This window comes from Phasianus colchicus, chromosome Z (genome assembly GCF_987193195.1).
Source record: "Phasianus colchicus chromosome Z, bPhaCol1.hap1.1, whole genome shotgun sequence".
Classification (NCBI taxonomy): domain Eukaryota; kingdom Metazoa; phylum Chordata; class Aves; order Galliformes; family Phasianidae; genus Phasianus; species Phasianus colchicus.
Window position 1 is genome coordinate 85105107 of NC_143476.1, and position 24631 is coordinate 85129737.

At 43.0% G+C, this 24631-nt stretch overlaps 1 protein-coding gene across 12 annotated transcripts in view; it reads right to left on the bottom strand.

Annotated features, from left to right (window-relative positions):
• CELF4 (CUGBP Elav-like family member 4) overlaps positions 1 to 24631 on the bottom strand; it is a 716519-nt gene that overhangs the window by 40262 nt on the left and 651626 nt on the right. For 6 of the 12 annotated variants that reach the window (XM_090131195.1, XM_031602612.2, XM_031602614.2 and 3 more), the window contains exons 9-11: positions 13670 to 13735; positions 11898 to 11978; positions 5456 to 5599 (exon numbers count right to left, since the gene is read on the bottom strand). In XM_090131195.1, coding sequence (XP_089987321.1) covers positions 5456 to 5599; positions 11898 to 11978; positions 13670 to 13735 — 291 coding nt within the window. The remainder of the gene's footprint in view (positions 1 to 5455; positions 5600 to 11897; positions 11979 to 13669; positions 13736 to 24631) is intronic. The other 6 variants (XM_031602613.2, XM_090131197.1, XM_031602625.2 and 3 more) reach the window with 3 other exon arrangements.

Here is a 24631-nt window from a genome sequence, read left to right on the forward strand (position 1 = left end):
ACTTTACCGATGTACCTCAGGGTCTGCTGGTACAATTCTGTGTCTTATGGAGTGCTGCCAATTTGCTTTAGACCTGCTCTGCAATGCCCCTAAATCCCAGAGCCCTGCATAGCTTTCCCGATGCCCCAGTCTCTTGATGTTTCTGCTACTTCTGTTTCAGATTCCTGTGTCTGTAGACTGTCATGACCTGCCTGCTGCCTTGTTTCTCCCACTCTGCCTTCTGCCACCACACTGAAGTCTTGAACTGCCACAACAGGTTTTTAATAACACAACAAAAACTCTCTCTCTCAGTCCTTCTTCTGAGCTTTGCTCCCTCCCTCACTGCTTTTCTCACAGTGAGTGTTATTAGCTAGAAAAGATTGAGTAGGGAATAGAAATATTTAACGGTATTATTAGCTACTATGACCCTTGTCAAGTTTTCTTATCTCTTTTGGCATCTTCAAGGAAGACTGGATGTTTTTTTCCAGATCGGGTGGCCCATTAGAAACATTTTGGTGGACTCTTGGCAGGAATCTGGAAAGAAACTTGACATCCATATTATACTAAGAATCAAATGATGTTTTCTTTAGGCCAAATAAACCTATGGTTTTATGCAGCCATCAGAGTTTGCAGACGAAGCTAGAATGCCCCTTGCTATATGTAAATGGGGACTTTAAAAAAGAGATGGGGCATCCCAACATCATGTGAATATCCATGAGTAGAAAAAGTGAAAAGCATCCAAAAGATGTGGTTCACACTTGAGGTGTCAGACCACGCTGAGTTGAAGGAGGAGGAGTGTCCCTGTGGGCATGAAGGCGATTATTCTCAGCATTCTGGAGTCAGTGGCTTCTTGGGAGAAACTGAAGCTGTCACACCAGAGGGTGTGTGGCACAGGCACAGAGTGAGGGGCTGCACATTATGGGTATTATGGGGCACGTGGAGTAGAGTTACTCTGACAGTGTCTCATGCTTGATGAAATGCAAAAAGACAGAGCATCAGGTGCTCACTGTTCTCAAGAAGAGGTGACTAGAGGAATGAATTTCCAAGTGCACCAGTATAACAATTTCTTTGCTTTAATTTATCTACATCTTCTGTGACACCTCGGGGTAATCATTTGGCCTCTGCTGCTCCATCCACTTCCTCGTTTTTCTCATTTCTGTCATGTCTTTTTAATTAATATTGCCCAAACCTATCCTTTGCCTTCTCTTCTCTGTTAAAACATTTTCCTAGAACAGGGTTATCTTTGCCTTTCACTAGTTCTTCAACTGTCTTCAAATGTCTTCTTGAAGAATATTCTGTATAGCAACACTGCTCCTGAAATTCTTAATATTTACCACAGAGGGACAGTTAACTTTGGGTGGGCAGCATGAAGAGTGACTCTTCTCACGCTGACTTTAATAGCTTTAATTGCATCATATCACTGGATTTTTCTTTTTTGCCTTATGCACAAATGACTCACAATTAAATCATCTACATATCTGAGAGGGAAGTTTTCAATAGAACCATCGTGACCAGCACATCAATATACTGATATTTGTATATTTACATATGGAAGAACTTACAGCATGCAGTGGGAAGTCTCTGCCTTATACTGACACAAAATAGTGCCCGAGGGTCCTGTAGAAGTTGATGGTCAGGCATATTATGTCCTGTGCAAGACAACCCAGATCAGTCTACTGTGAGACTGGGAGCTGCTGTCCAGAAAGCAAGGTAAAAATAGCGTATTTTTTTCTTAAGTTAGACAACAGATCCTATGGTGGCCCTGCCATTTTACTGGGAAAGGATAGCATGGCCTAGTGATGGTAGAAGAAGTGTGTGGTTAAAGTGGCTAAAAATATCAGCTGGGCATTGAGTGAAGAGCTTGCAGGAGAGGAGAGAGAAGGACAGAACGGTGAAGGGCTGTGAAAGTGAAATCAATAATTTTGAATACAAGAGGGTGGACGAGGCAGTGCCTGAGAGGAATCCCAAGGAGATGCTAATATGGTCAGTGTGATGAGGGCTCAGGCCATGGGGATAGAGAGGGTGGTGATGAGTGCGAGGGAGGAGCATGGTGTGTATTTGGACACATTTCAGCTGCATCAGGATAGAGGGGAAAATAAGAGCCAGAGATCTGAAAAACGGTAGGAAAAGAGGGAGGATCTGGGTCCAGATTGGATGCATGCAGCAAGAGGAAAATCTTAGGCAAAGAAGCCTCCCTTTTTAAATGACTGTTTTTCAGTGAGAAGTCAGGTTTGTTTCTCAGGCAATCTCATATACTGCAGCAAGCAGACCTGCTATGGTAAACAACAGACATATTTTGACTACTTTCACATTTTTTTTGCATGAAATCAGTGCTTGCCATAGTCTGAATTTCACAATGTTTGCCACTGAACTCAGAAAGTCAAAGGCTCTGTGACCAGGGTGTGTTTTTATCAGTGCACACAGGTATTAATGAGTTTCTGCAGGATGTTGGACTCTGGGAAACTGGGAGAAAGTTTTGTAACTGGTCTCGTTTTCTTTCATGTCTTCCCCAACCCTATCCTTCCAGCAGTGGCTGAAGGAGATAATGCTTCCATCTTTGTGCTGAAAGTGCAGGGGAAGTGCAGATTCAGAGACAAACAGGAAGGAATGAAAGCGCCTTTTTGAGATGGTGCTCTCCTGACCCGCTCACTTTGGGCTGGCTACCTATTAGTACTTCAACAGTGACAGAAGAACAGAAAATCAAGATTTTCTCTTTCCATAGGGGGGGAAAAAAAATGAGATTTTTCTCCATGGAATTTTTTAAGTTTGTCAAAAGCAGGACTTCTTAACAATTTCTCTACGACCTGGGGCTAGACTCTGTTAGAGCAATTTACTTGGGATCTGCATAGCAGATACATTTTAAAAGGTCATATAATGGTGGAATATCTTTCTGGGGCCAGACAGCATTGTCCCCCCAGGCTACCAGTTGGAGAGCTCTGGCTTGTTAAAAAAAGTAAAACAGAATGCAAATGCTATGTTTTTACATGTTGAGTTTTGGGAAATGCTTAAGCAGAAAAAGGAAAGAGTTTTCTTATATTCAAAGTTGACAAAAATCCTTTTGGAAAAAGTAATTTTTCCTTTTTTAAAAAAAAGGTAGGATTTCAGAACAAAACCGGTATCAACTGCAATGGACTTAGCAAGACAAATGAAAGGTCTGATTATCTCTAACACCCTCCACAGTTTTATGTTGCTCTAAACTTGAAGGTTAGCAGGGTTGGAAGCTTTGAAGAGCAGAGTGACACACTTGTGATAATTAGCTACCTGTACTTCTGCCATTTCTGTCCTTCTGGATGTGCTGTACATGGCTGTTAGTATCTTTATTAAAAAAAAAAAAACAAGCAAAAGTCAGAGAAAACTGGGACTTGACACCTGGCATACGAAACTGACTGAATGTGGATGTTTGTACCTCAGAAGTTAATATGACTAAAATCTACTAGCAATCTCTAATTCCTCTTTTTGCTTGGTCTTGAGTCTGTACATCCGCAGTGCACCTTCCTGCTTTCAAGCTTGAACAATCTAACATCAGCATTGAATGTTACTGCATTAAACAAGGTGTGGTTTAGGTTCTTCGAGTAAGACTCATGCTTAAGAAAAAACTGTGCTAAGATGCCCCAATCTCTGCTCAGCCACAACCTCAGAGTACCTTGGAAGTGGCAATAAAGCCAGCCCCACAACTCTGATCCACAAGCTAGGTATGTGTTGTTATCCTCATGATGCCTTACAGCCAGAGAGGTTTTGAGATAAGAGGAGATGTGGTGAATCTGTTTCTCACCTCACATCTCCATTTAGCTTTGCCTTTCCCCTTGCCAATTATGAGAGGAGCCAAGCACAGTATTCTTCTAAATATTATTTATGATAGGAATAGCAATTTCACTCCCAAAGGTCTGTTTCTAACTTGTTGATATCCTTGGAGCCCTAGTTTTCAATGTCACCTAGAGCTGTGCTGGTCTGCTCATTTTGTTATGAACTTTTATATGGTTAAAACTCCATAAAGAAGGTGGGCTCTGGAGTGAATACGGATAATTCATAATTTCTCATCTGAACTTCCCAACTGCTTCTTCTAACCAATATCTTTTTTTTTTTTCTTCCAGTGTTTGGGAGTACAGGAATCCCATGACTGCTGTTGAAGGGAATTGCTGTGTCCTCAACACCAGGGAAAACACTTCTAGAATCAAACAGCAACCTGGTCTGATCCTCTGTAGAGGGCAAGGAGAAACTGTGCATAGAGAAGATGCACAAAATTCTTGGAAGTGCTGTCTGTCATGCACCATAGCAAGGAACGAGGTAGGAGTCTGGGGAGGTGGGCTGTCTGGGGAGGGAATGGGGAAAGTAGCATGGAAGGAAAGCAATGTGGAGATTGAAAGTGACTTTTAATTCAAATGAAACTCCAACGAGTCTTAACTCTGGAAGTTTGCCTGAGAAACAGAGTCCAGATCAGCTGCAGGTAACAGGAACAGAAAAGCAATAGTTTGTCCCACTGTAATTCTCAGGGAAGGAATACTGGGTGGCACAGGACAAGAAATTTCACATCCCATTGGTGAACATGAGGATGGGAGAGATCCACAGTCCACCAGTGGGATAGTGCCACATGGCAGAGTGGCAGGGTCCACCTGCTGCAGCACTGCCTGAAAGGACCTTCCATAGCAACACTTTTGCAAACAGTGAAATCTCACTGAAACACATGTTGTCACACAGCTGTTGGCAGGCTGATCCAACCTTGTGGGTGCAGACTGGGGTGTCCCTGTCTGGCGGACCACATGCAGCTGAGGCTGTGTTCCACTCACGCTCCAGCTGGTGGAGCTGAGCCAGCCATATGCCCAGAGCTGTGTGAGCACAGTATTTATTCAAACCCAGCTGAGGCACAGGGTGATCTCAGGCTGTTTGTATGTGCTGTAGCGCTGGCTCAGGTCTGGTGGGTTCAGAGCATGGTTGCTGGCATTTCACTGAGCAGCCATCCCTACAGGCATTCAACTAATGTTGTTCAGCCTTTGTCCCTTTGCAGTTTAATGCATCACACCTGCTGGAGAGCTGCCCCTGAAGCTCTGTCTTCCCTTTGACTTCATGACCTGTTCCTGCTTTGTCTTGGATACAGAAATTCCCCTTCTGCCACATGCTCCCACTGCTGACCCCATCAGCATTTCATCTAACCCCCTGGCCTCCTCCATTCTGCTGCAGGTGCTTTAGTCTTTTCTGCACCTTTGTCACCTCCCCTTATGAGGCAAGATATTTTCCACCCCACCACCAGCAACTGCAGCACCCAGCTGCTGGTGAGATGCCAAACCTTCACCTCTAAGCAGCGCATACAATTCTGAGCATGAGACAATTAGGAGAGAAAGAGGGAAGGGGGAAAGTATTGACAGGAATAAATCGAGAGAAATCATAAAAGCTTAAGCAGAAAGAAAGCAGTTTGAAAGGTAAAGTATTCAGAGAAAGCCCTTTCCTGGATGAATCTAATTGTTTTGTTATCTTTACCCACCAAAGCATTTACTTTGGTTTGTCGCCCGATCCACAAACACTTTCGAGGAGATGACATTACCGAAAGGCAGGAACATCTGCATCAGCTCAGCATCCCCAAACTCCTGGGGCAGATGGTAGATAAACAGGTTACAGCCCTCTGGTCCTGTCAAGAGAAAAATAAGAACCATGAATAGAGTTAAGTGGGATTTGAGAAGGCACACACAGTGGGATTTACTTTGGTGTGTCTCCTCTCTCCGACTGGTGAGGGATACCTGTGAGTAAGCAGTCTGCAGAGCCTGGCCTGCATTTAGGGGTCTTGAAGAAAGGGCTCCTCAGTGTGTCTCACCTGGGAAACAGTGGGTGTGGGATGTTCTTTCTGAGTTTTAGTGGCTCATCTCTTTATTGTTACCACTTCACAGAATCACAGAAACACCAAGGGTGGAAAAGACGTACAGGATCATCCAGTCCAACCATCCACCTATCACCAATAGTTTAGTATCACTAAACCATATCCCTCAACACAAAATCCAAACGTTCCTTGAGCACCTTCAGGGTCGGTGACTCCACCAGCTCCCTGGGCAGCCCATTCCAGTGCCTGACCACTCTTTCAGAAAAGTAGTATTTCCTAATGTCCAGCCTAAATCTCCCCTGGCACAGTTTGAAGCCATTCCCTCTAGTCCTATTACCAGTTACATGAGAGAAGAGGCCGAACCCCAGCTCACTACAACCTCCCTTCAGGTAGTTATGGAGAGCAATAAAGTCTCTCCTGAGACTCCTCTTTTCCATACTGAAAGCTCTTTGTAGAACTCCATGCCTAGCTACGTGACATCTGTCATAATGACCCTTTCTTATTCTCCCATGTTGGTCTTCAAGACACTTTAAGAGGAACAAAGAAAGCAGACTAGGAACTCAGAAAATCGCCATGTGTCTATGCTAACCTTCTTAAGCACAAACACCAGGATAAAACACAGAATCAGAAGAATGCAGGAGCACATGTGGCCATGGAAAAATAAAGCAGAGGAAAAGAACATAAAGAAAATATATCCAGTTCTTGGTTCTCTTTGTACCTCATTTAATCTGTAGAGTTTTGGGTGGCCACCCCCTAACCTTTACTTCCCTGGGTCTGCACCCAAATGTTTCAGTATTTTTCCCATTTCCTGTGAAGACTGAGATACCAGTAGAAGAGAAAATACAGAGATCCATGAACTTGTTTTGTTTTGTAGAACTCTGCATTCAGTCTCCACAATATGACTAACTCCAAAGACTCCCCATAATCTAGACAGTTTGGTCTCATTCCACAGGATTCCTCAAAAGAGATGATAGATGGATTGAAATCCCAAATCCTGGACTTCGGAAGAGGACTGCCTTTTCTATTTTCTTTTTTTTTTTTTTTCCTCTTCAGTACTGTAAAAAATATGCAGAGAAGAAGTCTTTCAGTGGAATACGTCTTTTTGTTTATGTTGAGGCATGGAAAATGTTCTCTTGGGATTGCATTTTGAAGTAGGACCTGCCTCTGGCTTACAATGTGTCTGGTATCACTGCATATAGTGTGCAACACTACACATTTGTGTACAAGACAAATGGTTTTGTTGGAAAAAAACCCAAACATTTAAGTCAGCAGCAAAGAACTGTGGAGTCTCAGGAGGCAGGGACTTTTTGGGTGGGAGAGATTATTTCCAAGGGTACTTCCAGCTGCTGCCCAGGGCTACAGTGACCTCCACAGGTAACTCCAGCTCTGTTTTGCTCATCAGGGTCCAGATGAATTAATGCATTCTCCTTGAGGGTAGGAGGAAAGAGTGAAATAGGATGCCCTCCTTCCACACAGCTCCTGTGCTTACATCCCTGTGACCTAACTGAGCCTACTTTCCCCCATTTAAAGCTGGGGCACAGTGTGGAGAAGGAAAAGGTTTTTTTAATACTCTTGTTTTCTTCATTGGGGCATAATTATGGTGTCATAACACAGCAAATTACAACTTTGCCTTTCCTGTTAGAGAGAGGAGTTCGCCTAGATGCTCCCACCTTTTATTAGCCATTATTCATCCCCCCGGCTGGCAGGAGAAGTAAGGCAAAGTCAGGATTCTGACAGATGCCCATTTAAAGCTCATTAAAATTCCTGGGCCTCAGCATGATTGAAGTCACAGGCTCTCCACATTTCCTTTTGGATTAATGGAAAATGAAGCCCTAATGAATATTTGCTAAGCACAATTTTCCCCACTAATTTGCTAAAAGGACTGTCACGAAGGAACAGCTGATCCTTTGCATCTCGTGCATTTCCTAGAGGTCATGGGGATGGTGACTGAGTTACTTCCAAGTGGGGGGGATACTGGTACAGTGGGATAATTAACCAATTAGTCACCCAGTCATCTGCTTAACTAATTTACTTTTGAAACTCAGACTCCCCTGTTTCATGCCAAACTTTTCATTCTTCCCCTCAGCTCCTGACTGCCTCTTCCTTAGTCTCCCCACTGAGTCACTATCCTTTCTTCAGTCCTTTCTGCAGTTCAGTTACATACAATGCAGTTACTGGCACAATAAGCTAGATATGAAACAGTCTGAAAATGTTAAACAAACACCAACACCCTTAGGTGTCTGTTAGAGCTGAGAAAATGCTGCCCAGGAGAAGACCATGGTCCAGAATAGTAGGGAAATTTTCATTTTTTCATCTGAATGTGCCCCAGAGCACTTCTGCTGTGGGATTTGAGATCTGCATTATTATGGAATGGGTAAAATCTTGGCTTTACTGCAATTAGTGGCAAAATTCCCACTGACATCACCAGAGCCAGCAGTTTGCTCTGTAAAACTGGCAAATTCTTTCAAAAATGCCAGCTGTATTTCCTGGGGTCTTGGATGTGTTGTGCATGAGTAGAGAGATTCTGCCTGCACGCGCTGAGAAATACCTACTAAGGCATAAGGCGGATCAGAAGCACACAACTTCATCCACCCCAGGCTTGGAGGCTGGGCTCAAGGAGAGAACAACACGTAGCTCGTCTTAAAATCGGCTTTGTCTAAAGTGTTCGGACACCAAGAGAAAAAGGCCAGGAAGAATGTGAAAAAGCAGAGACCAAAGCCCAGTTCTGTTTTGAAGTGTGGCTTTGAAACCCATGCTGTGGCTTCCAATGCTGACTCAAACATTCAAGGCCAAACTCACTCCATTCCCAGTTCCAGAGGATTTTTGCTAGTCCACATGCTACTGAGAAACAACCTGGGGTAGTTTGATTTGTTTTATCATTCTCACATATGAAAATTCTGCCATTAGAATTTAACAACCAATTTCTTGTTAAATCCATCCATCCGTAAGTTACCTATCACAGTTAGACTCCTTGGTAAAGAATTCACAAAACAAGCTCTCTCTACCTTGTTTTTCTCTTATTCATGAGTCAAGTTAATTCTGTCAGTCTACAGTAGACAACATAATTATGCATATGGCCATCTCTTTCTGCATATGTATATATTTTTGAGAGACTGAATGCATGAATTCTTCCACTCAGAATGCTATGAAGAGCTAAGTTAGTTCTCAGTACACATATGCAAGGAGTTTTAAAGGGATCAAGATCATTGGAACAAGATTACTGTTGGTGTGGCAAAATCTTAGTGAAAATTTTACTGCCAAGAGAAAGGTCTTATTTTGGACTGAGTTAATGGATTACTGAAGATTGGTACACTTGGCAGTTCAAGGCTGAATACAATACTAAAATTCTTTACTAAGCACTTTACTTCGGTTTTCAAAAGGGCTGTAAGTCAGCTCAAAATCTAACCCTTGCAACATTTTATGAGAAGAGAATCAAGGTTCATTTCTATCCTGACACCTACCACGGCTTTTAGTTTTATTGCTTTAAGTAATAGGTATTTCTGCTCATTAATACATTGGAAGCACAGATAGTCTTGATTCAGACAAAAAGAAATAAAAGTTGTAAGGAACACACAGTTTATGAACGATTTGCATATTACAGGCAAACCATGTTGGATAGCAGAAACTCATGTGCCTGGGAACACTGGAACATATGGCAGAGAGATCTGTTCTGAGTCTGTGTTGATTTGACTTGGTAGGATTTGAACTGCTAAGTCATTGCTCTGCCCATGCTCATCACTGTCCAGCTTGTGGCTACTCACTTAGGATGGTGACAACAGTGTCCCAGCCTATCTCTGGGTGTCAACTGTCAATATGAGTAATTAAACATGAGCTGTCCCATACGGATGTACAGAGTTTGCAAGCAGTCGTTTGTCTGGATGCACAGTAAGTAGAAATATACCTCACCTCATCAGTGAACACTAAGAGGCTGTAACTTGTTGCCTATTCTTTGCTTGTTATTTAGTTCTCAGCATACTTGAACGCAGGAGAAATAAACCTGCCCTACTTTATTTTAGTATCCAAGTGTATTTCTGAGTTTCACAAACTATGTCAAGATGAGTAATACAATACAAATTTGAAATTACCCCCAAATTTTGCCTGGTTGACATGGTCTGAGTTAAGACTTTGTCTCTACCTTTGGTAATTTTGGATTTGTTCCATCCTATGCAACCCATCAGCTGCCAACAGCCTCAGCACTCATGTGGAAGCAATGACTAATCTCTACAGGAATTATGCAGCAGCCAAGCAGTCTGGGCTTGTTATCCAACCAGGATTCAGGAGCTGAGAGTTAGCATCATTATTAACAATGTGATCATCAATGTTGTTGTTGTGGTAGGGTAGGTTCATTAACAAATCAATGTTTGCGCACATCCTTGCAAACATAAAGCACTCTTTTCAGCACTGAGTATGTTATTATTAGAGTTCCCTCTTGCTACATCTTCCTGCTAAAGTGTAGAGAGGTTTGAAGGTCTTGACTCACTGCTAAAATGCAGTGTTGTGTCTTAGACATTCTCCCTCTAGCAAACAGTAGAGAAAACCACAGCAGATAAGCACTACATGAAAATGGAGGACACTGGGAATGGCTGCTTGCCTTGAATCAGTGGTTCCTCTTCTATACCTGGCCCCCAATCGTTCTTAATATCAGCTGCTTATGGAAAGGAGCAAAGAGTTACGAGATAACTTGTACACTGGGTGATACTCACCCTCAACCCACAGACACACTGTGCCTTATGAACATTGGGATCTTTGGGCAATGGTGCTTGGAGTGTGCACAACAGTTATTCCTTGCTTTGGATTGTTCCTGGCACAATGCTATGTTAAGCAATGATCTGCTCTCCATTTTGTCCTGTGCTTAATCTAGCCCCAGTAAGTAATAAAAAGCAAAGTCCTTCAGCATGGGGGAAACATCTCAGTAATGATACGCTAGGTCTGTGCATCTGTTCTCACAGCAGGGATGTGTACTAGAGCTAATCAGGAGCTGGAAGTTGTGTTCCCCAGGAAATTCTGACATCAGAAAAAAATTAATTCCAAATTAGATCGAATTGCTGACATTTCTAATTTTCTCATAAAATGAGATTTCTCCCCCAAAGTAGTTCTAGGCCATCAGGATGTTTTAGTTTGATAGTCTAATCTTGATTCATTTTGTTCTGACTGTTACACTGTATTAAAATATTAAATGTAATTATATATATAATAACACATATAGAATATATCTGAATTAGTGATCTAGTAACGAGTAAAAGTTGAAATATAATTATTTAAAATGAGGGTCCCTACACAAAGCTGAAGTACCTGACTTAAATGCCTCACTCAGGTAAGTAGTTTCTTGTCCAAAGAGTGTAGTGGAGGATGGTTGGGGCTATCTGAGCCCCAGGTTGCCTCTGAGATTCCTACTGTTTTCTACTAGCTGTAAAGCAAACATAAATGACTCCTCTCTTCATTAAAGGAAGTCTTTGGTTGCTATGCATTACATGATGCAGATCCCTCCCAAAACAATCACATGCAACAGTGGGAAATTCATCTATCCACGCTTTCATTGTCTCCAGTGCAACTATCCTGTCCCATGTACATAAGTCAGGCTCCTCTTGTAGTCAGTGTAAAGAAACAGGTATCTTTGCTACATGAATAATCTCATCCTCATACAGATATTACTCTCTAAAAGGGCTGATTTGTGTTTCCAGGGATGCTGAAAGGACTAGATCAGCTCCACTTAATAGCAGGTGTCTGAAATTACATTACTGGCTTCTAATGAAGGATCACCATTATTTGTTTCCTATTAAATTCTTTATTCCAGTGCAATTACTCTTGTTGGCTGTCTTTAACAATCCGCACTGGGTGTTATTGCCCACATTGCTAACAGGCCTTTCCATGGCCCATGCACATCAGCATGCTCCTCTCCCTGGGATCTTAGGAGATCTTGGCAGGAATTTCCCATGAGGATGTTTGCAGTGTGCCAATAACGCCACATATGGAAATTGAAAAAAGACTCAGTGGACCAGGGATTCAAAGCAATGGGGCATTTAATGGATGCTCTCTAGGTGTATGAGGAGGGGAACCAGTGTGGAGGGGATGGCATGCTGGGTGCAGCGAAAACAACAGACCACTCACTCACCTTCTCTCTGTTGCTGTGGTATCATGGGAGGTGGCTGTGGGAACGCTTGGCTAATCTGGCCATAAGCAGCAGGATAAGCAGCTGTTGAGAAAAGAAAGGGAGCGAAGAAAAGGATAGATTTCAGTTCTGGGAAGCAAGAAACTTTCACATCAAACAATCACACGAAGCTGGAGACGGGCTTTCCCCTTGTATTTTAGACACCTCATATAGGCCGAGATATAATAGAAGTGTCACTGTGGTGCTTCAGATAGTAGCACTCATCTCTGAGCATCCATTCTTCTTTCAACTTTGTAGCAGAAGCACCAGGAACAGCGATGTGATCTAAATGGCAGTCTAAATGGAGATCCATGAGATCTCCCCCACCGGAGATGGGTAACCATCCCAGGAAGAACAAGAAAAACACTCATTCTTGAACTCAATGTATTGCTGCCTGTGCTGACTGGCATGCGCAGAGCCCATGCCCATGTTTTTCTTTTGCACTCTGATTTATACACATGCTTATAACAACAGCTCTTGTGTATTCCCACTCTCTCTTACTCTATACAGAATATGCACAGAAGCACACTTGTGCATGCATTCTCAGATATACATTTCCTTTCACGTCTGTAGACACTTAGTCTTCTACACAAACACAGTGGAAACAGTGTGCAGCAATTAAACAATTTTCCCCACCTCAGCTCCCCCACCAAGCAGACAAGGGGAGCCATTCAATACCACAGATGGTAGATGATGTGCCTTGCTGCTAAAAATACAGAGTACGGGTCGCCTGCGAGCCCAGAGAGAGGGGGATAGGGGCCATGTGTGTGCAGAGGGGTTAATTAACAGCTCAAAGGGTTGAGCTGCTTCCCATCTATCAAACCTCACAAGCAATAAATGACAATAACTAAAATACCGGCAAATGAAGCCCTACATGGAGAATTAAATTAAGTTTCCAGATACAGCACTGACATGAAATAATAGCCATTCCTCAGCGGGAGCCTATGATTGCTCCAGTTACCACAGGAAATAATGACTTTGAGGTGGCAGCTTCCTTGCAGTGTTGGCCATGGACACCTCGCAAGGGGAGGCTGAACACAGCAGGGTCATGGTCTGCACCAGGTCACTTTGGCTGGTGTCAGTCCATCAACTGCAAAGGAGCTGCTCAGCATACACAGAGACGTGAGAGTGAGAGAGGTCTGCCCACTGGAAGTCATGGAGAAGCTGCTGGGAAACCAGGAGTATATGCAGCTAGACAAGCCTCGAATCTGTATCTCCAGCCACACTAGAGCTAGCCAGTGCCGGGGTGTCTCACACATGCACAACCAGCAGAGTTCAGACATTCCCTACAGGATGGGTGGGTGCAGACATACACTGATGCCCTGCCAGGCGCAGTTGCAGTGGCTCGGCAGGGTCTGTTTGCCCACCTGCCCTACTCACTGCAGCACTCAGGAGACCCCCAGATCTTCTGTAACACAAAGTGGCTGCAAACCAAGCGGCCTGATTTTCCACTTGCTCGTTGTACGTTCTAGGGAGGCCTGACCCAGTTCTGTCAGTGAAGCTGCACCAAGGTAAAGCTCAGTGGGAGCCATTCCCCAGTGCTTCATGAGAGGTGGCTGCCTCCTTAGGGAGGCTCTGGGTCCTTAGATTTGGTTTCATGACTACTGCAAATTGAATCTGAAGGTCTGTCAGGTGTCCCCATCTCAGGATCCACCTCCCTTCCCACAGCCCCCTTAGGTGTGTTTACAGAATTTAGAGAAGAAAAAGGTTTACTGGGAGAAAGTGTTAATACTAACGACCTGCGTACTGCTGCACTCCAGCGTAGGCTTGCTGCAAGGGGTCTGCTGCAGTGGGGCTCTGTGCTGTGGAGACAGAATAGAGAAGGAAATAAGGGATTAGAAGAGAGAAATAGAGAATATCCCAACTCGAACCAGACCCTAAGGATCATTGAGTTCAATTCCTGCCTCCACACAAGACCACCCAAAATTCAAACTACATATCTGAGAGTGATGTAAAAACACCTCTTGAGCTCTGGCAGCTCAGTGCCGTGCCCGCTGCCCTGGGCAGGCTGTTCCATGCCCACTGCCCTCTGGTGCAGAGCCTTTCCTCAACCCCCGGCCCTCCCCTGGCACAGCTCCATGCCGTTCCCTCGGGCCCTGTCATCACACAGAGCAGAGCTCAGCGCTGCCCTCCGCTCCCTGTGAGGAGCTGCAGCAGCCATCAGCTCCCCTCAGCTCCTCTGCTCTGGGCCCAACACATTCAGAGCCTCAGCTCACCCTTTCTTTTCCCTAAGAAATGTTTGCTGTGAGACAGACAAACCCAAAGGCTGATGTCCTAGCAGTGGATCATCTCACTCATTCTAAAGACAGGACTGGTGGGTGCAGACGCCCCATGATGTCCAGGAAGGCTCTGTCCCCAAGCTTTGCACTTCCGTGTGTGACTTTGCGCAGGGCAAACAACCCCTTCTCCACCTTTCTCAAATTTCAGAGCCCGCCTCTAATCATGTAGATTACTGGCATTGCTGCAGTCAACCCCAAAGAGCCCACATCCTAATCCAGGACTGATGCTGTGCTAGGTGCTGTGCAGACTCAGATCTCAGTGACAGCTACCGGCATATGAAACTTTCAATCAGAGCAGAAAACAACAGGGGCATAGCAGGGGGAAGGAGAAGAGAACAAAGCACTGGCTCCTGCTATCCTGACGTTCCTTCAAAAGACCCATTGCTGCCAGGCAGCCCCATTCGAAGGGAGGAGAGGCTCCTTGGAGGGGAGGGGGACACTGCTTGTCTGCTCCAGGCAGGATGCTGTGAATCTCTACGTAGAGCACACAGTCCCTTGCTGGCTTCAAAGTGCATTTTCTCCCTTTACAAGTGTGCATTCCTCCCCCTTAAAACTGTTTATTTTTGTGAAACTTTGAAGTGTAGCTCAAATACAACCAAAGCTAGTTAAGATTTTTTTTTTTCCTTTTCCCCTTTGGTTGATAGGGAGAGAAAAAGAGAGCAAGAGAAAGAGAGAGAGAGAGAGAGAAACGTGTTGGATAAGCTCTTTCTTTATCTGCAGCAATAAAATATTTAAAGCAAAGCTTGGCTGAACCTCCAGTCCAAATGTCACCTTGGCCCTAATATTTCACTTCTTGTTATGAGTTTAATTTGTATTTATTGGTGCTGCATAGTTCTACATTTATGCAATCCCTCTGGCTTCGTACTTTTAGGATGTTCCCTTAGGGAGCTGCTGCTTCCCCCCTCCACTTCCCACTTTCTTCTTTCCTACAAGAAGGCTGGTGGAAAAGGCTTGGAGGGTGTGTAGATGTTGACCTACCCAAGGAGAGAGACTGGCTACATGCCAAAATGCGTGATTAGGTGGCAAACGAGTGCTATGGATCTGAAGAAAACAGACAAAATGCTTTGTAACTGTTACTATTACAGATTTGCCTTCATGTCAAAGATTACCATTGATCATGATGGTTTGTAAGGTCTCCCAGTATACTTATCTCCCCACATGCAAAGAGGAAGGCTAAGACCAAGAACAAACATGGAAGCGAGAAATACAACTGTCTAGCTAAGTCTTGGAGGCTCCTATTCTTACGATATAACTAGATCTCCAGGGGTGGTGACAGGAAGAAACAGGAGGGACTGTAGACTTAGGCTGGATGTTGGTGGGTTGAATTGCTATCTGACTTTTGGCAGGTCCTACAGCATCTTTGTAAAACAGGAAAGCAAACTGCATTACCGTAAGGATTTTCACTCATACAAAAGAACATGAGGAGAATTCATTAAAACCTCTAGAGATCAGTAGAAGCATCATAGAGATGTAAAGTTAAAGTGTAGATGCTCCAGGAAACTATAAGAAATGCTTGCAAAACACAAAATCTCTTCTCCTTTTACTCGTCTTCTTGAAGAAGGAAGTGACTAAAGTCTGTTCTTTTTAATCTCTGTTCAGAATTGTTTCCTTCTAAAAACAGGCTGTTGAACATATTGCTGTAGAAGAAAACTGATGGTTACAAAAGGCTGAGTGACACAGCAGTTCCTGAACTCCTTTGGGAGAATGGTTCCTACTAACTTGAACCCTCTAAAAAGACCAAGATTATATGCTTTCTGATAGAAGGAACATCCTGATGAAAATAAAAAAGGAAATGTGGTAGAGGGAGCAAATCTTTATAGAAGAGCCACAGTACTGAAGTCTGAAGCAAAGGAGATGATCTGCTGTGTCTGCCCTAAAGGCAACTGCCCTTTCTTGGTGGCATCCACCTGCTTATAGAGCTAAACAAAGAAATCCTCTTTGTTGCTCAGAGATACACTCACAGTGTTTTTGTTCTCTGCACTGGATTAGTCTAGTTGGATCAGAAGGTCATGCCTGTCAGAAACCACAAATCAGCTCTCCAGGAGGGCACGCTGTAGAAGGAGCCTGAGCTGCTGGGCTGTGCAGGCTGGTACAGAGCACCTGACTGATGTCCTGCATGATAGCAGTTTGGCTGGGGAACATTTCATCCAGTGTGTCCATTCCAACAATGTGTCCATGACATGGCTCAGTCTGCAGGCCATGCAGAAAGATAGTGTAAAAGCTGACAATGGACTTGGGTATGCACTTTCTTTCTTTGACACGCTGACAATTGGCAATGCCTGCCTCTTTGTAGATATAGGAAAAACCATGGCATAACATCTATTCAACTGTGGTCCTTTTCATTTTTTATTGCCTTAGGCATGCACGTGTAGAAACTGTCCGTTCCCCCAGCTACAGTTGAGGCTGTATCCTGCCCAAACAGGACACTGGCAAAAACCTCCAAATAAGCTATATTCTGAATTCTTGGGCTTTACAGTCTTTGCTTTTCCTGAAGGAAACCTGCCACTTCTAATTTTGTTTTGGATCAGAGTAAAATCTTCCTCACAGTTAAACATCTTTTCCTGGACTGAGCTTTGGGCTTACAGTTTTAACATGGATTAAATCCCAGTGGGGCTGGCCACTTTTTCAGAGAGAACATGTTTCAGCAGCTTTAGGAGCATTACATTGTTTGGCCTTTGTGCCAGTGCTAGAAACTGAACAGGGCCTCCTGATTCATTGATGAGTTGCTCTCCTTACCCCATCCTTTGGCATCTTGCCTGTCTTTGGAACCATATTCTGACCACTGTAACCAAGCCATTCACTGTAGGAAATATACACTGCATATCACGGTTCACGTTTAAGATTAAATAATAAAACTGGGCAAATCTTTATTTAAAGGGTTTGGAACAACAAGCATTTAAGCACAGTCTTTTTCCCTCTCACACAGAGCTTTTAGAGTTCATTATTTGCCTACATTTTTAGGACTTTGGGGGTGTATCTAACTGGGAGTTTCTTTCACAAGAGTCTGTTTCATCAGTAAGAATGACTTCCTGGCTTGTAGTGTATAGAATCACAGAATCATAGGGGGTGGGAGGGACTTCTGGAGATAATTTAGTCCAACCCCTCTGCTAAAGCAGGTTGCCTAGAGCAGGTTGCACAGGCAAGTATTCAAGCTACTCAACTTGTGTGATATACTTTTGGCTCTGCAGCTGTATACCTTTTCCTCTCCAGCTGAGCTGGGGCTGCCTTTGTTTCATTTTGACCCTAAACCACAGAATCACAGAATCATAATATTGCTCAGGTTGGAAAAGACCTCAAAGATCATCAAGTCCAACCTCATCCTAACCATAGTATCCTAACTCTAACCCAGTTCATGAGCACCACCTTCCCTGGAATAGCTGCAGTGCCACATGGAAGCACAGTACATATTCTCTCCTGTAGCAGTTCTCTCTTCAGAACAGGCCTTTTATTGGTTCAGCTTTATAAAAGACAAAGTGTAATGTATAAGATAAAGTCTACTGTAGAATATAGACTGGTGGCTTTAATAAGACAGCAAGTTGACTATCATGATTTTCTCTCTTTTCTCCAGAAACTACAAAGCAACCACGAGCACCAAAACAAGAAGTTATTGGTCACTTTTCTTCAGTAGTTGTCTCCAAATTTTTTCCTTCAATGCCAAGGACTGACATTCTTCATAACCCAAATTCTATGTCTAGGAGTCCCAAACCATCTATTGCTCCCAAGTGAAAGCTCTCCACTGACTCTGAGGGAAGACCCAGTGTTTAAGTCTTTACTTAAATAAACGTCAAATAGTGACTTATATGATGAAGAGCTGTATGATGGAAATCAGTGCAGTACTGAGTGCCCACAATCTGAGGCATATAATACAGTGTACTTCCTGAAGCTCAGCTGATCAGCAAAGACTGCAGTGACTTGGAAAATGAGTATGATCAGAGCTTAAATTCCTCTGCAGTGAAGGAAATCATGGAAACTCCAGAAGAGGCAGAGAAGAAAGAGGATAACATTGCTAATGATGAGGACACTGGCATTCAGGAAGTCAAGCACCATAACTCTTCAGTTATTGCTGAACCAATACAACTAGACCATGCAGCATCAACCAGAGACTGTAGTAAGTCTGAAGCATTTTGTGAAGAGTTCTCAGATGCCCCTGATGGGAATCATGATGTTTCTAAGAATGTAGATGAAGATGAGGATATTGTAGGTGATTGCAGCGAAACCAAAAGCTAGGAGGAAACTTCTAACAATCTAAAATTGGTTAAGGGCAATGGTGATAGTCGGGCTGGTGGTGATAGAGATATTTAAAGAGATATCTTTAGAAGTCAGTAGCAAAACTCTCCCTTGATTCAGTCGGTTTTGATCAAAATTGAAAACCATATACTCATAAGTAAAGGAAATGCCAGGTATTTACAGCTGGTTTGACATGCAGGACTGCAGCAGTGGCCAAAGAGTCTCTGGATGTACTTGGAAAGGAGTAAGAAAAAAGCACCCTTGGGCTGCAGCACCAGATGACATGTGGAGGCAGAAACCCAATCTGCGTATCTCTGTTTTATTCAGACCCTCACAACCTATCTTATCTACTTGGGAAATGCAATTGTGGTGGGTCACCAATTGCAGGATCTCAACTTGGGAGTTCTTAAAAACAAAAGTGATGACTTTTGCTCACTGATGAACTCATCTTCCTTAGCTCTGAAGCAGATGAAGATGTAATTTCAGTACAATGTATGTACTGAAATGTCTGTGCTGGCCAGCAAGGCCAGGGGGTACAGGGAACACAGACTCAGGGCAGGCTGGGTGTCCCAGTGCAAAGCTAAGGTAGCTTGGACTGCCATGCTCACTGTGCTGGATGAATTTAACTTAGTGAAGGGCATAACTGCCCGTGCTTCCAGCTGTAGTGTAGATGAAGCTAATGGTTGGTATTGGTCCAGAAACTTCTAGGCACAGATTAAACATTTATGGAAGCTGTGGCCATACTGCGTTCAGTAAAGTGACAGCCCTCCTATGTATTAATGACCTGTGTGAAGTTCAGAAGGGGCTCAGATGTACAAGGGACCCACGATTTAGAACTAACGCAGGGGCTGCTTGTTACTGTAGACTGGAACATATCACATACTAAAATTCAAAGTGATGGGGAGATATGAGTCACTTCTTTGTCTCAACACGAGGAGATCAGGAGACAAAGTTGCTTTATTCCTTCATAAGATGCAGACAATATAATCATGCTCCATTGAGAAAGGAGAGTTACCTTATCTCAGGAACCCTTTTTCCCTACCCAATTTCTCTATTACTGTAAATATTAGTTGGTGTGGTGACAACTAATAATTACGACATCCCTGGAAAATGACAGACCAAATTCAGAGGCAGGGTAAACTTTTTGCATCCTTAGCCTTTCTCTCAGCTCTTTATTACATGATGTAATGTACATGCTGAGGATCATCTGGTGAAATAAAGTGAAAAAAGCAGAGAGGCTCTGAGAGGCCAGGGAACAAGTATCAATCATGTCAGCCCCACTGAAGTTAGCATAGATGTGCTTTCCAGAAACTGAAGATCTGGCATTGCCAGGGCAAGCTATAGGTGTACTGTGAAAACAGATGCTAATAGTAACTTCATTTGGCAGCTCAGGGCAAGAGACGTATCCCTGGACATAGCTTCTATATTAATTTGATAATTTCCATATCTCCATGGGAAAAATTCTGCTCAGATACAATTGTCGCTTTGCAAGACAATCCTGGCCAAGATGCCACAAGGTGACCACAGCAGATAACCTTCCATAAACCTGGAGACATAAAACAAGCCAATGACCTACTATATGGCCATAAATATAAATTTAACTAAGGCAGCACTTATTCATTAGGCAGAAGTCAAGAAATGACTCCCAAGTCCTTCAAAGAAAGTAGATCCGTTAATGTCACTTTCGGAATCCTCTGCCCGATGCCAAAAACTAAGGATGATTTCCCAAGTCAGCATGAAATACCACTGCTTTAAAATTAAAACCAGGAAGCTTTCTTACTACTCATATAACTCTAGATTTAAGTCCAACTTTTAAGGGGATGTTCAGCTAGTGTTAGACCTGGCATTTAGCTTTAGTCAGACAATGAAAGAATGGAGGTGGCAGCAAGAAGCATGCTGTTAAAAATAAATAAAATCAGTTTAAGTGATACTCTATAAAGAGTGCCTCCTGAGATGCCTGTAACCTCATGTGGAATCGGCAACGGAGCTATTATGTGTGTACAGCAGGTGGAAATGGTTGTAGGAGAAAGGGCAGAACTCTGCTGTGATTGCTCAGTGGTGTAGATCAGGAAGAATTGCACTGAAGCTAGAGGAAGTGGTAAGGAAATAAGATGATGGTTACTGCCTGGAAACAAAGTGCTCAGGTCCCCTAAAAGACAAAAGCAGGGTCTGGCACAGTTGAGGCCCCCTAAACACCCTAAGATTTCACTTTGGTGGAAGGAATAAGCAAGCCTTACACGTGCATGATATTCCCCTCAACACATTTTATTTCATTTCAGTAATTGCATTTCCTGGCAGCCGTGCTTTATTTCATCTATTTCACCCTGTTTTCCAGCACTACTCCCTGCAAAGGTCTACCAAAACATGTTATCACCTGCATCCACAACTTTTTGTTCTACACCTTCCATTAATTCCTCTCGTAGTCCCAGAGGTGTCTTATATCTCCCCCAGGAATACAGCTCTGTCACTGCAGCCTCTGGGAGATAGATGGGGATGGAGGGTGATCAGAGGGTGGCAGGGCTGTTGGGGAGGGGAAGAAAATGATAGCAAAAAAATCTGTGCGAAGGGTAGGATTAAAATAAATAAATAAATAACTGAGTGGGAGGGCTCTATTCACCTTCTTAAATCCAATTTAAATCACTCTCTACAGGCCTAATCTATAGCCATAATTACATCATTTCGTACAACAAGCTTGTGAGAGGTCTTAAGAAATTTATGTAGATTAAAATTCATGGGTGCCATAGTACAGATCCCATATTATTAAGATTGATTAGGACAGCTGATGCTGTGATTAAAGAAGCCAGCGTTTACTGTTGTAATTAATTAGGTATTCAGACACAACAATAACTGCAATAATAGAAAGAATGTGCTGATCCGGCAGAAAACAGAGACTGATTCTGTGTTTTATAGTCTCGTTTTGCCACTTAGGGACTGGACACCATTCAGTCAAAGATATGTTGTCCCACTGCCTGTTTCTGTTCACATCAGGGGAGCTCCCCCGCTCTATCATGTGAGTTGGAAACAATCTCAGGTATAGTACAGATGCTTGTTTGGGACAACAAAGGAACTTACTATGAAATTCATATAGCTGATCACTGGAAATCAGAATTATCTTTAGAATTTTCCTTATAGGCCTGCCTCCAACCCCATCCAAAATTGGTCTTCTGCTGAGACAAGATAGTAAGAGTCATGTCTGGCCATGAAGAGCTTCCAATGAACAAAGCAAAAAAAAAAAAAAAAAAAAAAAAAAAAAAAAGCAGAAGAATTGGAAATGTCACAAGGTGGAGGTGGCTGGCCAAGGTGACTTACTAATTCAGCAACAGAGCCAGGACCAGACTTCTCTACCATTGCCTGATCTCATAAACATATAAATCAGGGTCAGGTTTTAAACATAATGGAGCACTTAACTTCATGTTTTTGGGAGCTTACTTTAAGCGACCTCCGAAAAAAACCCCTCAAGGTGTTAACTCACTTAGGTGCTTCTCCTCTGAAAATCAGTAAAGTTCCTGCTTTGTATTTACACCTTCTTCCAGATCAGAGGAGAAGACGCTTTGGCTCTGAAAAGGCTCCCACAACTGCCTTAAACAACCTCATTCATTATGTCTGCAGTGTGATTGTTCGGAGTACACAGCATCATTAAAGTAGCTTAGACTACAATTGAGGATGGCAACTTGTTATTATATTTTTAATGAGTGCATTCCTTCACTTATTTATTTTACCAGTAAAGCGTGGTTTATGGCACGTGGCAGATTGTTACAAATGGGTCAAATAAATGCTTTCCAGTCATAATGATGTTTCAGGAGCTCACTGTTGCACTTTTGAAACTGCTGATACAAAATATGAAAGTGAAAGCTCATCTCGGGATTTATGGTGGACAAATACAACAAAGCCAAACATTTCCCACAGCAAGTAACTAAGCCTAGGGGCTGCTGAGCCAGGTATTTTCTAGGACATGGTGTATGACTGGACTGAATGTTATGGGGACTGGACCTTTCTACAGGTGGTTTTGTTATTCTTTTCTTGTTCTTGCTCTTTTCTTATTCTCGTGAGTCACATCCTCTGATAACTTTGAAATGCATGCAGTGTGGTGGTGGAAGTTGGTTCCTTTTTCTGTCTGTACAAACGAGTGCCTGATTCTGGCTAATATCACTAGGAGGGGTCTATTGAGACCAGAGAGGACTGCACCCTATGCAGGGTATCAAGTGGAGCTTGCTGTCTCACTAACCCAGACATATACACATTGAGAAAGCAAAGGCGAATGGAGGAACTTCTGCAGTATCTGCAGTGAGGATATATAAAGCTGTTCCTGGCAGCAGCAGGCAGTCAGGAACAGTAATACTGTGAGCCTGAGAACAGTGAATGAGGCAACACATTTATAGAGAATTATGAAGAACTAAGGGAAATCTTTTGTAGTTCTCAGTAACTACAGCTCAGACTAAATGCACTAAAGAAACCAGTGTCCTGCAAAGCATTCTCCATCTGAGGCACCCCAGTGCTGCCCTACCACTGGGTTCACCCCTGGCTCTAATAAAGCTGGACATCCCACTGGGTACTATGGGATATCTTTATGCTTCCCTTCTGGGCATCACTTGCTCTCTTCTGAGTGCTCTGCTCAGTGCCCTCTTCTAGTTCTGTCCTTTTGTGTCACTGATCCTGTGAGAGCTGCTTCTGTCTTTTCCATTCACTGCCCTTTGATCTCCCATTTTCTCCCCTCCTCTTCCCAAGGAGGTTTTATTTTTGCAGGGAGCATTTTATCTAGACCCTCATAATGCAATCCAGTAATGAAAGGAACTTGTTTTTGGAGAGCAGAGTGCTGATGGTGTAAAACATAGCAGAAACCAGTGCAGATGATCTCCACTGTTACAAGAGAGGCACTGGGCTCTTGATAACCAAAGAATGTAGGCAGAAGAGAGCAATCCCTATTACTGTGACTAATGTTGAAGTGGCAAATGCCCTTGCACTACTACAAAGTGACTCACCATATCATGGCACAACAGATTATGCTCATTGTCCCCATTGTATATTGTGACACATTGCCATATTCAATAGTTTTGCAAGCTGAAGACTAAGGGGCAGGCATTAGCACAACAGGGCCAAATATCCAGAGGGACTCATAGTACTAGGAGAAGAAATATTTTCTCCCTTTTGATTCTGTCCATGCCCAAAAGTGCAGTGAGAGGCATTATGTACTGGAGAGGGTGAGAGCATGGCTTGCAAAGAGCTGTCTGCAAGGAATTATTTTCTGGGGGTACTGCATGGATCTGTAACTCAAGTGGAAGTCACAGAAAGAGAGAATTCCTGCAGGATCCGGGGCTATGATTAGGGGCTTGGTGAGTAGGGATGTTTGACTTATTCTTGCCTTTGCCCCAAATCCACAGGGGTTTCAGTAGACTGACCCAGATGTCCCTGCTCCAGACAAAGGCAATATTAAAAAAAGAGGATAGGGTAAGACAGAAAAAAAAGTGAAACTACAGGGTAAATACAATTACATAATTTGCACCTGCTTTTATAGTGCAAAGATTGTGGAGTTCTTGAGTTGCATAGATGTAACATCAAAAATATTATAGCTAGACACAAAGGTGAATGCGTAGACAAACTGCACAATTAATGAGATTTATTTGGGACTGAATGATGTGGATGTCATCCCTCTACAGATTTTGATTGTCCTGCTTTGCTATTTTCAAGCAACAAAGCGCATTCTGCTACAGGATATAATGGTCTGAACCCACATTTCAGGTTTTTTTTGTTGGGTATGAAAAAGTATCTAAGAGCAAAATTCAGGCATTAAACAATATATGGCAAGTCATAACCATAGCTTACTATGGTAACATACATAATACTGCAGCACTCTTGGCCACTTTTAGAATGAGAGATATATCATAAAAGAAAATTGTTTGTAAGATGCTGACTTTGGATGGCACTGGCATGTTCTTTTCTTTCTCTATACCGTTAGTGCGATTGAATGCGCAGCTTTAATATTTTATTTCTATCCTTGCATTTAGAAATGCAGAACCACAGGGCAGTGCCAATAACAGATATACTACAGAGTAATGTACAAAAAATCCTATAATGAACAATGATGGAATAAGCTGCCCAGTGATGAAAATTTTTTTCTAACCCCAAGCAATTAGTGGTTGGATTATATAATAAAGCATGAAGGTTTGTGTCCTTTCTACATTTTTATCCAGTCTA